Source organism: Lindgomyces ingoldianus (genome assembly GCF_010093535.1).
Source record: "Lindgomyces ingoldianus strain ATCC 200398 unplaced genomic scaffold BDR25scaffold_18, whole genome shotgun sequence".
In the NCBI taxonomy this organism is placed as follows: Eukaryota; Fungi; Ascomycota; class Dothideomycetes; order Pleosporales; family Lindgomycetaceae; genus Lindgomyces; species Lindgomyces ingoldianus.
This window is the reverse complement of record NW_022985179.1, coordinates 740684-755849: the sequence shown is the minus strand read 5'-3', so window position 1 is coordinate 755849 and position 15166 is coordinate 740684. Positions and strand designations below refer to the sequence as shown.

The 15166-nt window shown below is 51.5% G+C and overlaps 3 protein-coding genes across 3 annotated transcripts; 1 reads left to right on the top strand and 2 right to left on the bottom strand.

Moving 5' to 3' along the window:
* The first annotated feature begins 316 nt into the window (after positions 1–316).
* BDR25DRAFT_304100 (uncharacterized protein) lies at positions 317–1935 on the top strand. The gene has a single exon (XM_033690138.1). The coding sequence runs from the start codon at positions 488–490 to the stop codon at positions 1772–1774; it is 1287 nt and encodes a 428-aa protein (XP_033546986.1). The 5' UTR covers positions 317–487; the 3' UTR covers positions 1775–1935.
* Positions 1936–2334: 399 nt separating this feature from the next.
* BDR25DRAFT_343355 (HAD-like protein) lies at positions 2335–3525 on the bottom strand (the record flags this gene model as incomplete). Its single annotated transcript, XM_033693820.1, has 2 exons — positions 2335–3400; positions 3469–3525. 2 exons carry the CDS (start codon positions 3523–3525, stop codon positions 2576–2578), a joined length of 882 nt encoding a protein of 293 aa, XP_033546985.1. The 3' UTR covers positions 2335–2575.
* An 800-nt stretch (positions 3526–4325) lies between these two features.
* On the bottom strand, positions 4326–7526 carry BDR25DRAFT_227000 (uncharacterized protein; the record flags this gene model as incomplete). The annotated part of the gene is made up of 2 exons (XM_033685234.1): positions 4326–7403; positions 7467–7526. 2 exons carry the CDS (start codon positions 7524–7526, stop codon positions 4326–4328), a joined length of 3138 nt encoding a protein of 1045 aa, XP_033546984.1.
* Between the last annotated feature and the right edge of the window lie 7640 nt (positions 7527–15166).

Below are 15166 nucleotides of genomic sequence, written 5' to 3'. Positions count from 1 at the left end.
GGTTTGTAGAAACCGTTGCTGGGATTAGGTATCGTCAACAGGATGATGTTTTCTGTTCCGTAATAGATCCTATCAAGGGCCATATAATCTTGGGTATGTAGAAAGGAAAATAGGGCCTATGCCGGTTCCTGCCCTCCCGGGCAACACATCGACGTTTCAACGCCTTAAGCCGATCTCAACCGACAGTTATTCACCACATCTCCATTTAAGTACCCTAAAAACGCCTCACGAACGGGACACTAGGAGGCCATTTAACCTGGGTCATCCGCTGAGTGCATTAGTCCTGAGACCTATCTTGCCTGGCTCAGCCACTACCGCGCCACCTCCGGGCGCCATCTATATCTGCCCACCACTAATTAATGATAGGGCTGAGAAAGTCCGACAAGGCTTACTTCCCGCTGACGACAGATGCTGCAAATCATAAAGGCGCCTCCAGGTACCTGGATTCCTCCTCCAGGACTGCAATTTTCGAGATTCTAATATCAACATGGGGCTTTTCAAACCCTCTAAATCTCAGCAAGGACCGCTGCCGAACGTCGAACTTTATCTCGCTCCTCAACGAGAGACAGTGTTCAAACCTAATGATGTTATATCTGGCCATATTGTGCTTTCGACACCCATACCAGTGATGCCGCAAGCGGTTGAAGTTACGCTGTGGGGCAAATCGGAGACGTGGATTCGTAAGAGCAGTTCGAGGGGCAACGGATCGACTGCTACGACGGACTATTACCATTACCGCGACCACGCTCCTCTCTTCGATGTTACTTTCAACGTATTCCCGAAAGCTGAGACGCTGGTGCCTGGACAGGAGTACACTTTTCCGTTTAGTTTCCGGGTACCAGAGGGAACGGGATTCAATCGATCGCAATGCTACGAGCAGCCAGATAACGCAATCTGGACAGTGCAACCTCATCACCTACCCCCTACTTTCTTCTTCGGGAGGGAGGATTACCCTGATAACAGCAAAATAAGCTATGGTGTTACAGCACGGCTAGTTGCACCATTTCTCATCGTTGGCAAATCGCCAAAGATCGATCCACTATCTTGCACAGCGCCTATCCTGTTCCAGCCTCTGAATCCAAACGCTCATATTCAAACCCCAAACCGTGTCCGCTATTCTAAACGCTTTACTCTGCAAAGTTCCACCCTAACCGGTCAAGATCCTGCATCAATCGGCTTTCGACAACGACTCCACGACCGCTTTTCCTCAGCGACACCCATGTTAGAATTTGAACTCGGTGTCGAACTACCAGATATCCTTACATCAGGTTCCGAATTCAACTTCCGAGCCACTTTTGCCGTAGTCAAGAAAAGCGACAAAGTGACACACATTCCATCAGTAACTTTCAAAGTCCTCAAACTTGAGCTCTTAGACTTCACACTCTTCCGCGCACCAAGAGACTGGGCAGCTTCTAACACGCTGAGAGGCTTGCCCTCGAAATGCCATGACGGTACACCACGATCTTCATACCGTGCTAGCGAGCAGACTGAAGTCAAAGAGCAGAAAACCTTTCTCAATTCCATTCCCCCCTCCCAGCTCGTCGAGCTAGCGGAAGTCGATGTCCCGGGAGAGAAGAAGCAGATAGAGCAAGCTGGGACGTGTGAGGCGTGGTTTTCGGGAAGAGTACCAGGCTTCACGCCGCCGAGCTTTAGGAGCTTCGCGATTACGAGGAGCTATAGAATTAAGGTGAAAGTTGGGGCTGAGATTGGAGGAAAGATGTTTGAGATGAATTTTGAGGGTACGGATTGTCCATTGGGGAGTGTGCATACGTAACTGGAAAAGGTTGGTATGTAAGGTGTTTCGTGTTTTCATTTCTGGTTGGTGTTATGGGAAAGATTATTGGTGGTATACCTGGCACGGCAAGGCGCTTTGGGTCTAAGGGCTCGATCACATCATAGAGGTAGACTTTTCCAATTGTAACACTTCGGTTCTACTCATACCCACCACACTCCCATCCTTTTCTCATCTATCACCCGGGAGCCATCTCTGGAATCTCCAACACCTCATCTTTATCCTACAGCACCAGATACTCTTCACAAGCCCATCGTTCAAGCTATTCTAAGCCAGTTCGTTCCACCTCTCGTCACCCCAACATGCTTCAACCACCTTGATATTCCCGATCCATAAATACTGCTCTCAACACGTCTTCAACATCATTCTTCTCTATACCTAATCCATGTTTTCTCAGTACCTCCGCGACACCTTCATCTCACAGGAAATTCTTCATCTTCTGCCTCGTAACAATATTCAAGCTGGCGCTCGTAGGAAAAATAGCATTAAACTTTATGACTCTGGGAAGCCGTATACAACTTGGCTCAGCATGTATTATGCCCATTGGACCCAACTGAGGTCCGATCCCATGACTCGACCCCTAAACCATACCTTCTGAAAGCTAGGGATGCGCCAAAGTCCGCTTTGCACATTTGTATAATGATGACATCTGCCCGACCGATCAAACTTGATCCGAAAGAGGGCAATTGGTAAGATACCCCGGGCGTAAATAAGCTCAATATTCTTCTCAGGGTTGGGTCATAAAGGAAACATCGGTGCATAAGATCTATCCCTCCCTCTCCCTCAAAGCCTTGCCTTCTCATTCTCTCCCAAAAGCCCCAGCCCAACTTGCCTCTCCAACTCCCTAACAGCCTCCCTCGTCTTCCCCAAATCCACTTTAATAGTCCTCAACCCACAAATCTTCGCCCACTTCAGATTCACCCCAATATCATCCAAAAACAACACCTCCTCCACTCTAACTTCCCCCATTCCCCTCATCACCGCAACCCTACTCATCTCCTGCACCGCCATCGCATAAGCTTTCGGATCTGGCTTCCTCAGCCCCACATGCGCCGACGAAATAAAAACATCAAACACGTCGGCAATATCCGTAGGATCATTTGCGTAGGGATTCGGATGAGGTTTATGTACCAGGCCCTTTTTGAAAAGCGCCCCCTCGTCGTCTTTAATCCCCGTCGGGAACGCGATGGTATTACTCAACGCGCCGAGCACGAATCTGCCCGATTCCTTCAGTGTCTTGAGTGCGGGATACATCCACGGATCCGGTTCTCTTGACATGCGCATCATCCGCCAAAACAGCTTTTTCGCATCGATCTCGGGCACCGGTGGGGCCTGTTCATGTCCAACAACCGCTTCCGAGTTAGTCGACAGCCCCTTCTCTGCACAGGATTTCACAGCCGCCTTAATACAGTACTCCTTCCAATGCTTAGGTATAGATAACTGGGCTTTGAAAGCCCGGAACCAGTCATCATTAAGCTCGCATTCCCCACGCTCGATAAGCTGCCACGCGCCGTTCTGAGGACCTTTCTGGATCGCGAAATTGACCCAGCCGACAGGAATGTTGTTTTCGTGTTCGTAGTCGAGGATTGCTTGGAACGGACTTACTACCTAGAAAGCGGAAGCGGCCGCATAGTATGAGTGGGAGCTGGTAGATGGGGATGGTGTGGCTTACCTACACAGACGCCGCCGATGTCGAAGAGGATTGCCTTGGGGGGAGGGAGTTGGGAGGTCATTTTGCTGCATGGGATTTATGCTATCGTGGTATCATTATTCCTCAGGGATGCTGAGGAAGGATTGAATGTTATGCCCCGAAAGTGTGAGGTTGAAGTGTCTGGGGGGAAATGCTTTCCCGATGGATACCGAGGCACGATTGCAGGATCTGATCAATAAACGCGATTATCTGATCTAATTACCCATTTACACACCACGTATTACCGTTACACCTAACATATCGCAACGGGAAGAGTCTCGAATCAATAAAAGGTGGTTCATCTAGAAGATGCCACCCTTTGAGTCTGTTAAGATCATAGCTGTAAATCCAGCATATATAAAAGACTCCGGGATAATAGTCGCCTGATCAACCAAAATAGGGCCAATACAAGGCCAGCCAAGCTCCATACACCACGGAAAAAAAAAAATACCCAACAAGACTATCGTACAGCCCTAAAAATCTCTGTGCGAGATATGGCTGCTAAAATGTGAGAGGAGCAGACCGGAAATGGAGACATTGACTGTCATAAATGCATGCCCTGCTACCAAGCAGCGTGGCATACCATGAGATATCCTACCAAGGAAAAAATAAGACTGTATGACCAAAAAAAAAAGTGCTGGAACGAACTCGCTCATGAAGCCTTTTTGCCCTCCCATTGTCCAGTCTAGGATCATGACCAAGCCCGATATTCGCGATGCCCATCTCGCCCTCTCGGGAGTCATGCCCATCAACTCCGATGAAATAGAATTATCAAGGGAAGAGCAAATTTCCATACCGGAAAGAAATTCTGCATGGAGAAAGGAAGAACTGCTTTATTCCAATTCACTCGTTCGTGTCACTCTGGCTGACATAGCCATCATCGATTGTCTCAGGCTCAACTAGACCAACAAGCATCTTGCTTGCATTTAAGCAATTATTAATAGTGCGACCACGCACCTTGTTTGACAAACCACTTCGGCGACCAGCGTCATGCCCAACCCATAGGCGCAGTGAGCTTGCCAACCGCTCGAGACCTTGGCTGCTCTTAGCTTGAAGATCTGAATCGTCAATAAAGCGATTGAGGATCTTGTAGCCAGCAACAAAGCTGAGAAGGGTAGTAGTGGCTTCTGGAAGGAAGGTGTTGTTGATCACGAAAATGGCCTGGCGGTGCGCTTCCTCGCTCGAAGTCTCGATCAAAGCCTGGCACTTGGCCAGGGTGAGAGCATTCTGAACATCTGCAGCCATTGGACCACCTCCTACAGGATTGAGAATCGCGCGAGGCGAATTCTTATCATCTGGTCGTGGTGTTGAAGAGGATTTTGAGGGTAACGCTTCAAGAGCCAACTTGAGGTGAGCAGTGCGGTCCTCATCTTGAAGGACAGCCTGGGCCACAAGAGCCCGTAATTGAGCCTGAGACAGTGGCGGTGCAGTACGAGTGGCAAGGCTCAAGTCGCGTTTCACACTGTCTCTCAGCGTAGAGCTCCTGGAGCCTAAGTAGCCCGCGAGCGCCTCTTTGAGTGTATAGCTAGACCACCAAGCAGCAAGAGCATCAAGAGGCGAAGATATAGCGAAATCTTCAACTACACCATCCATTGATTCGTCCAGAGTTGTGTTCTCAGCACTGGGCCGATTCCAGGCGAGGTTATACGCGCGCTGAACAATACTCTCGACGAGTACTTTCTCGCAGTCCATCTCCAGAAGGGCCACAAGGTGTTGGGGGAGGAGATCTTCCTCGTTGCTCGACTTTAACGCTTTACTAGCTGCATTCTTTTGTTCGTTCCGGGCGAGATCCCAATATCTTTGGGATAATCTCGAGCTAAACTCTTTAAAGCCGGCTGCGGTGCCGTACCCAGCATTGGTAACCTCCCACAGCAAGACTCGGATGTGGAGGGCTTTTAGCATAAGTCGTGCCGGGGTGTCGGGCAATGTTCCGGATGCCATTAATGTAAGAACCAAGCGGCTTTTACTGATCTCGGCGTCACCACCAGTAAGCTGAGCATCCAAAGCGATATCCCATGCTTTCACTCGAGCAGCTTCCTGCTCTTTGGTGATGCCCCAGAGCAAAGCATAGCCCTGCCAACCAATAACTTTGCATGTACTAAGCTTCAACGTCTTCAAGGCGAGGGCTGCTGCTTCCAGAAGGAAATTGTGCTGAGGTACCCAGACAGTTTGAATCGCAGTAAGCCATGCCTTTCGACGAACCTCAACAGGCGATGCAAGAGACGGTGCAGGAGATAGGGTAAATGTTGAGAGAAGCTTCTTTTTTGGCTTCGACCTGAAGTCAAGGAAAGGCGCAACGATGTAGAACACAGCGCCAAATATGAGTAGCAGCTTGCCCAGCGGGAACTGGGCGGTGGTACCGCCGAAGGAGACTGGGCGTGTGAGGAAGGCGGCGAGGTTGATGGGAAGAGCAAATAAGCCACGGCCCTCGGGCTGTTCCGCAGATTGTTCCCGTTCCACAAAGCCTTCTACCAGCATTAGACCAGCAAGAGAGCCGACCATCAGCTTACCCATCATGGAGTTGCCTCGGCGTCCGTTCACTAGAGGGGGGCCAGAGAGGCCTGGGCGTGGAGGACCACTAGTATATTGTGGATATGAACCATGCTGGGGAGCATAGTGTGGTTGAGGAGGAAGGCCGCGGTGTAGGTTCGCCATGCTTTCAGGCACTGGTATCATGCCTTGAGGCGGTCCAGAGGCTGACGCACCCATCATACCTGGCGGCGCAAATGGGTCGTCTGGGTACCTGTTACCATCTGGAGTACTTACAGATCCGGGAAGAGACATGGGACCAGATATTGCCATTTTCTCGTAGCTCTCTAACCGGTTCTTCAGCGTCGTGACCTCATCGGTGAGCCGCTTGTTGCGCTTCTCAAGATGACGAATGTACTCGGTGGCCTTGGATAAAACGGTTGCTTTGTTGAGTTTATGGGCCGGCGTGAGGCCCTCAAGATCTTCTGGATCGTCCTCTTCCTCTCCTTGTCCATTTCCACGCGACATGACTCGAAGACTTGGTACGCTATCCCGCAGAGCAGCAATCTTGTCGTTGAGATTAGTTCGGTATCTCTTCTCAATCATATTATGCGCTGTCTTTTTAACCGGCGGCTGTTTGTCTTTCTTGCTTTCAGGCGCCTTCTCAACCTCTTCAGTCGTCGACTTGCGCTTCTTGGGATTACTGGGATTTCCAGGCTCGGGAGAGGATTGAGCCGATGATGAGCTTGTCCTTGCGTTGTGGAGTGAACTTGGGCTATGATGGAGGCTTGGTGTTGATAGTGGAGGCACTTGGACTGAGGAATTGCTTGGTTGCTCGTACCTTGCGGGTGAAAACATAGGGTTTTCGCCTGCTTGATGCTGATCCCAAACTGGTGGTGAATAAAATCCGTTCTGTCGGCTATCACCAACAGAGGGAGAGCTCAGCGTCCCTCCACTTAGCGCGCCGCCGTCAAAATGGAATGCTGGAGGATGTTCAACGCTTCCTCCAAACGTGAAAGGAGCTCGCCCAGGTACAGATACGGTCGTCGGCACGTCTGATGACTGTAGGCCGAGAGATGGTTCGCGCAGCTGCGAATTTTGTCGCCGATTATACAGCGGGGGTTTCTGTCCAGGCTTAAGAAAGCATACGGGACCTTGCGCATTCAGCGGCGGCTTCATTTCTGGGTTCTGCGACGAGGCGGGATCCCATTGCATCCACTCATTCCAGTCGGCGCGATTGAAGTCGTCGCCAGAGGACGTTACGAGAGCGACGTCCTCACCTGAGGTAGATAACCACGGCGTTCGGGCTGTGTTTGAGAAGGGAAACTCGTTCGACATAGTCGGCCCATCCATCTTTGCTTTGTTTCTACCAGGCGACTCGGTTGGCGTCTGGCGACTCGGTTTTGGGGTTAAGGGTCGTTTGAAATCGTCGAACACACAGTAAGGTCCGACCTGGACGAGGTTGCGATCATGTCAGCCAATACGAACAAATGAGGCGCTCCGGCAGGCACATACGGCGACTCTCTCAAGTTCAAGCCCGTCGTCTGGGGTATTGTTAGGCTTGTTCAACTCCATGGCGGCTGTTGGAGTGGGCCGCGCTCGCGACGCGCTGCAGTGGGCACAGCGGAGGAGGGGGAGGGGAGGGAGAGGGGGACGGGGTAGGAACAAGTTTGAAAAGAAGTTGAAAAGAGCTTCGAGGATCTCTTACCAAAGAAGGAGGAGTCAAGGGTTAAGTCATGACATCAAAAGCCGAGATGGGTGTTTCCTTTCGGAGCGCTTGGGGTCTGTCGCGGACAGAGCCGGCTGCCTTGGGTCGCAGCAAGTCAGCGCTCCCGGATCAATGCAGCGAGGCGGTGGACAGACCTTGTGATAGACGAGAGGGGCAACCGACCGAGACGCAGCGATTGAGCAACGGTAAGCAGCCGGGGTTCGACAATTCTGCACGTATGAAAGACGGTTTGCGGGCAGCAGTGGGATGGTGAGAGGGAAGTGTGGTGTGATATGTGGGCTGAGAGTTTGAGCTTGGAGCAATGCCGGGACGGGGGGGGTACAGCCGGCCGCAGCGTCAGAGTCCGGGTGGGTGACAAGGTCGGTGTAAGTTATGGAAATGGTATCAAACAAGACCCGCAGGCGATGGTGGCTTTGGAGGGAGCGGCCGTCTTGAAAGAATGAAGAGGTCGAATTTGGGTTGGGTTGACCACGCGAAACCCGGCTACCTAGGAACGGGGAGTCTAGACCGCCAAGGATGTGCTGTGGCTGCCGGCGATAATCGATGCTGTTGTCGGCGAGTGACGATCTGGATGCAGAGGGCGGTGGATTGAGCTGGTTTCTGGCAGGTTTTCGGTGGCTTTGTGACCTTTTTCTGGCCTTGGACGTTAGCAGCAGCCTTCACCGCCGTCGCTGCTAGATGCTCTGTGACGATGTTGGAAAGCAATCTCGCGCACGTGTAAAACACTTCACTTGGAAGACGGGAACGAGGCATCGGAATTTGACATGGAAGATCTCCAGCGCCACCATCACGATTTGTTTGCTTGCACGACGGCACGATGCCTGCAGGCGTCCCTGATGAGCATTTCTACGAACGGCCCGAAGCCTTAGAAGAGCCGTTGTGGGGAAGAGAGCAGACGTCAGACTGTCGATTGTCTCCCAACCACAGAGTCCCGAACACGGCATGCATCGAAGGAGGAGGTGAAGACATGCTGACAAACAGAGGGTGCTGAGAGGCAGGAGGCCTGCTCCCGGATGGCACTTCCTTACCTCCGAGCATCTTCCTGTCGACCTCGGGCGCACATCACGGAGGAAGGAACGACAACAAGAAGCCCTCCTCTACTACTACACTCACCTCTACCATGGAGAAGTACGCAAAGGGTAAGTCAGAATCGCATTGGTGCCGTTGCGAGTGAATCACGAGCTGCAATACACGGGAATTGACGCACCGCGAAACAATCGATCGGGTAAAGAACTGACATTTCCTCCGTCTGCTTGCGGCGTTCGAAACATACCACATTACCGACGGGCTGCATCAGACCGCAGCCGGGGTTGAGATCCTGTGGGCAAAAGAGTCCCACAGAGACAAAATGTCAGGCCATCTTTCTGTGCCTCTTCCTTGGCTCCGACCACCGACAATCAAACATCTTGGGTGCGGGCCTGTCGACGAAACTTGTTTTGCTCCGCCTCTTTACGCCTATATTGTCCACGGCAACGAAAAGCCTAACTTCAGTAACCAGAGAACTCTACATTAACAAATTTTCTGGTGGTTGATGGAAGTAATGGCGGGTTGAACTGGTATCGGGAGTCGAGGGGCACACTTACCCTTTGTGAATCGTCTTGTGGTCTAGATGCCTGTGGATCTTTTCAAAAGCGTTGCAACTGTGACTCCAAACTCCTTGCCAATTTCAGCAGCAGATTGTCTTCCGCTGGCGGTGAGAAAGTGTGTTTGGCACTTAAAAGGGGATGCTTTTTGCCTGGTGTCGTGATCACAAGAGAATGTTCCGAGGTGCTGAGATCAATTTGGTCTCTCCCATGCAAAGGTGAGCCCAATCCAATAAAACAGAAGGAAATTCTCCGACTCGAATCAACGAATATAGTACGGAGAAGTTTTGTCGAGTCTCAGGTTTGTATTGGTCCGTCTTCGCTCCAATTAATGAACTGGGGGTGTCGTGGAGAGCATCGGACCACATCCCGTTCCAATCGCACTATGACATCAACCTGAACCGGTCTTGCGGTTTTGGAGAGAGAGAGCGACAATAGATTGATCAGGCCACTCTGCCTCGATATGGAGAATACCTACTTAGATGAAGTTCGTTGGGCTGGAGAGCACGAGTTGCCTGCCCTTTTAGGAAGGCTCTTGGAGATTCTAACCTCGCTTCGTTTAGTAAGAGAAATTGAGCCACTTACAGAATGCTCCTGATGAATGAAGTCAAGCCACAGATTGGCCTTGAGCGCATCCCGCGGAAACCGTTTGGACCCAGCTACTATGCGACATACCGTAGAAATGACATGTTTTCTCCTTCTCGTTTATGGAAACGTGAGGCCAAGGTCGTACGAGAGTCAAGAGCGGAGGGGAGCGGTTGAAGTTGACCATTCGCCTTGCATCGTAGTTGGTTAACTACATCCAATTCAGGCCCTAGCATTTAAACAGCGCCTTAAACTGCGGAACATGCGAGTCATCCGGCCTGACGGAACTGGCTCATTAGCATTCCTTTAAGAAAGCGTTGAAAACAATCCCTGAGTTGTGTCCGGATTCATACACAACCATTGGTGTGCGTTCGCCCGGGAAGCGCTTGGTTTCACAAATCTTTCGATGATGGGTCGAAACTTTGGCTTACATCGCTTCACCATGTCTAGGCTAAATCAAACTGACGAGAACGGGGATTTTGCGTCTCCTTTCCTCGGGAATGGTCACGAGATTGAATGGAAAGAACTGGTTCTGTCGACATTCCCAACTTCTATGCACATTCGATAAGACTGCAGAGTTGAGGTAAGGGAAGGCGGGGATATACTGCCTGTGGTTACTGGGAGTTCACATGTCGATGACAGCTAATCAAGGTCAAGGGAGCCACATCCGATTCACGTCTTGAGAGATTATCTGCGCCTGGAAGTTTCCTGGAACTGGTGTTGTAAAGAGAGGGGATGAGAAAGGCTCAGGATGATATTCTGCATTTGGAATATCCATGTGATGAACGCAATCATGCATTACGCTATTGGGGTTTGAGGTTTGAGGTTTGAGCAAAATCGTTAGGGAGAAAGACAGAGAGAGAAAGAGAGAGAGAGAGAGAGAGAGAGAAGTGTGTGTGAAGTGTGAAATACAAGTTGGGTTCCTAAGATAAAGGTATGTACCTGCCGACGGCGACTGCGCTGACGCTGTGCATTGTGGGCTTAGATCATATAGGAAATTTCGCGACCTTCACACCGTTCGAACCTCTTCAGACTGTGGGTACTCGGAAATGCGTCGGGAAGGATGAATGATCTGAGAAATGTCAAGAAGTGGTTGACAATGAATCATTGTCAATGATTCGGGCGCAGTGAATGCTTCGACATAAACGGTCGACATCTCCTCTATTTCAAATTCTTCCATGGAACTCTTGAGTGCCCCACAAAACTTTCGCCGACCCTCTCGGCGTCGTAGATCTCGTTTGAGCCTGCGAGGCTAGGCAAACATCGACTCAAGGACAGAAATCTCGATTCCACTCAGGGAGATGAGGGAGAGATTTGGAATGCATGATATCAAAGGCATAGCATGACTTTCTGCAACGGAAGTCCATGAAATTGAAGTTCACTGGCATTAAGTTCGGAAGTCTGTGCAGTGTGATTCACACGAGGCTCTTCGCTGAGGTCGGGAGGATATTCAGTGAGGTCGGCGAGATAAAGGAGGAGATGTTGATCGGCAAGCCGTAGATGCAGGATGCCAAAAACGCTCAAGACATGAGTCCCGACAATTCGACACCCTTGTATGTGCCCAGTTGTCTATGCACTCCAACGGAATTAGCACACCTGTTCTGGAGGATGTGAGGCGTTTTTGGTGATCTCTATCAAACGATGTGTGGGCATGATCTCGCATCGCGCCCCGAAAAGGTCCTTTATTGACTCGGTTGCTGAAGAGAAGCACGCTGGCTCAAGAATGCGAACTCTGAAACGCCTTACAGCGGGAACAATAAAACGTCTGGTCTTGGCATAAGCAACAGTCGTACGATTTGTTGGAAAGGTGTCCTATTTTCACGCCGCAGTCCTCTGTTGATCCACTACAAGGGTTACGTATCATTCATAGCAATTGCTTGTTTTGCTTGGTTCGTCGAGTTGCAGCAGTAGAAACTGGGAATACCAATAGGGATACCTGCATACAGGGGGAGCGCCAAGGTTTCCGATCGATCTCTTGCACGGCGATGATGTGGCCAGGAGGTGGAAATTGAAGTTGCTCGAAAGAGGGCTGGTATTGAAGTGACCTCAGGGAATGACCGAAAGAGGTATTGGGACGGGAATCCGCGCCAGTTTCTTGAATCAGTTAAAGACTAATTCAGGATGGCTTAATCTTGATGATATCGCCCCGCAACAAGCTCGAACGTGGCGGAAGCCAATCGAATACAGATCACGCGCGAGATGCGGCCACTGTTACGGCCTCCGACTCTCTGGTTTGGGATTTCGTGTTCGGGACTCTCTTGACGGCCAAATCGATTTGTTGTATCATGCGTGCCTTTATTCGACGTTAGGTGTGTTCGGCTTCGCCGAATAATCCCTCCGACGTACTGGCAGGCTTATCAAAGGAATGTAATGAAGCGTTGTGATTTCTTAACGGATCGTTCGAGAACATCTGATAACCGTGGGTGAACGCTGATCTCCGTGTCGAGGACGGTTAGATGGGACGACATCTGCCAGCAACAAGCTAGACAGCTTGAAGCAGAAGATGCAGTGTACGTACCCTCAATCAACTATGAAGCCTCATGACTTCTACTAGTAAGCTTTGGATCAATGTGGGGCACCCTCTCCGCAAGATGTGGGGCGTCTGGTGTGTTGAAGCTGTCACTCGCATACTGCATCAATACGAGCCATGCTTTCGAATGATTAGAAAGGCTGGTCCCTTGTCAGGATCTCTTACTCGTCAGTAGGGCTTACTCTTCGCCATTAAGAGCTTGCAAAGAGGGATCCGGGTAACAGGCTCCCCTTGCAGTGGCTCTTCGCATTCGTGATCCATGATTATTTGGTCCGACCCGGTCCGACCTTACCAGCCCATGGGGAAGTTGTTGTGAGGCTTGTGAGCGAAAAAATGTCACCAGAGATGTACCTAATAATAGTGGTTGACTTACAAAGCCTCACGGGAAGGGAAAAGAAATACCTCTTCTCGTGCTGTCTCGAGCCGAACCGCGCAAAGTGTACCAACAGAAGTGGCTGCAACCTGCGGCAACAGAAAGGCGGAGAGAAACCTCGGAAACATGTGAAGTGCTGTGCTGAAACGGAACCAATTTCCTCTTCTCGTTTGCGGATGGCACAACACGCAAAAATCTGTTGGCCCTCGAGTCGTTATCACCAATAATCAGTCGACTAGCCAAGAATTAGTTGGTGCAAGGAGTCCTGTTTAGCCTGCTTTAATCCCGAGGGTGGGGTGCGAAGAAATCTTGATCGTGGATCTTGATACCCGCACTCGCGCTCTGGGTTCCTGACCTGCAGTCTGCGGACGCGAAGCATTCTTCCGCATCTATTTGTGGTGGCAGGATGTACTTGCACTTGAGAGCAAAGATACCAGATGATGTCTCCAAAAGGCATAGTGCCCGAATCTAACAGGCGAAATGAAGGGTTTACCGCTGTGGACTCCAGGCAGAGCCTGAATCGTTGTTCTGCTCTGTTTGAAGCAAAAGCTTTGAGGCGAAGGGGTCCCCTCACCGCTTTAGGACCTGGATCAGCAGATGGTCGAGAAATCTGCTGATTCTGCTCACGTTCTCGGACTAACAACCTCAATCTGAAAAGTGATCGTCCTGATTCTGATCGCTACCGGAAATCTACCCGCACAGGATCTGTTAGTGAAATGGACTACCCGGAGATCATGCACCTAAACAACAATTCGCAGCGTTAGCCGAAACGTGCACAATCAGGGCGGAGAAGACCCCCAAGTCCCCATGAATTCACATTTCAAATGATGTGGCACAAGCTACTCCTGCGTGGGAGGGCAGAGAAGAAAGGGAGCCCGTTTCAACATGGGAGCCGAACTCGCTTCGCGTCTTAGGTCGAGATCGGTTCTCCTCTGCTAGATGTAAAGTGATCATTTTTAGTATCGGAACATGCGGGATGCAAAGCCAATTTCAGTCACAGGCCGCAGAGCGGTCTGGCTGCCCACGTTTTGGATCGCAATTTGCCTTTTCTCATGCTGGAAGGTTGTGGATTTCCAAGCTTGTTCGACGTTGCAAGCCACCGATCTCTCCAGTGCAGCTGCATGTCCTTCGAGGCGATTGCTGTGGGACGCCCGTCTGGAAGGAAGCAGAAAAATCAAGCGAGTGCACATGCTCGCAACTTCTGTGGGTGCGGGCTGCAGGGGAAGAAAGGAGGGTGATGCCTGCGGTGTTTCGTCCATGAGGACAAGTTACGGATCGGCGATCGCGGCACACATCCTCGCAGGGCTTGAGAGATGCTCGTCATGCGCATGGGTTCTTCAAGGCCGAATTTGAGAAGGGAGTCGTACTCGGTGCTTGCGCGAGTAATGTCATCGCAAGCTGAGAAGCAGCGTCAGGCCATTTTGTAGGGGAAGCCGTGATCAGTCTTATCGTGCTGAAATGCCAGGAGTATTGGTCCGGTACCATTGGCCGGGATCCAAAGATGCACTGCTAAGGCCTGAAAACCCACGCTCCGGGGAGGGTTCAGATGGAAGTGAATCTCGATGGGACGCTTGTCGATAGCGTGGATAAGAGATCCTTGGTCGGTCCCGCTGCTCACGCCTTTGACAGCGGCACCACGCATAGGGTTAGCCAGAGCAGCACGGACGCGGTGAGGCCAGGTGCAACCAAGTAGCTTTTGTCGCTCACGGGGGGGGGAGGGGGGGAGGTCGCACCAAACACGTGTGAGGGTCGACGACCGGACAACGGTGTCGGGGGGTTTGCGAATTCGCAGCGGCAGCATCGCAGTGAGATCTGGTACCTTGGGAGAGGGGCTTTCGAACTGACGTAACCGAGCTCGTATCACAGTCGATACTCGCGCCGGCGCGCTGGGATCGCGGGCAAAACAAGAGAGCGGTGGGCTCCCCCATGCGGCGAAAAGTGGCCTGACAGTTGCGCGGTTTCGCACGCCCACGCTGGTGTCCAGCGAATCTCTGCAGCGGGATCCTGCGTCCGAGCGCTCGAGAGCTGTGACGGAGGCCATGAATCGTGGGCGAGGGCGCCTGTTATCTGATCCAGACTGGGCTACTGGTGAGGGCCGGATGGGAATTCTGCGCAGCTTCTGAGACTCTAGATGCGCGCGTCTGGCCTCCGCTACTCCGCTGGTCGAGGGGCTGGTATCCGGGCCCAACATCGGTTGCCTGGCGTCCCCGCAGAATCTGCCATGCGTCGATTCAAGTACCCTGAATCTGGGATGCACGAGTTAGGGCCGCGGCAGATATCGGCACGCGGCCGCTGAACGGTGCTGGCAGGTTGCTGACGGCCGTGGCGGGCATTGCGATGGCAATTCGCCGGGGGGGGGGGGCAGGCGGACAACCTGAACAACACAGGAACCACTGGCTCCGTTGTCGCGGAGGG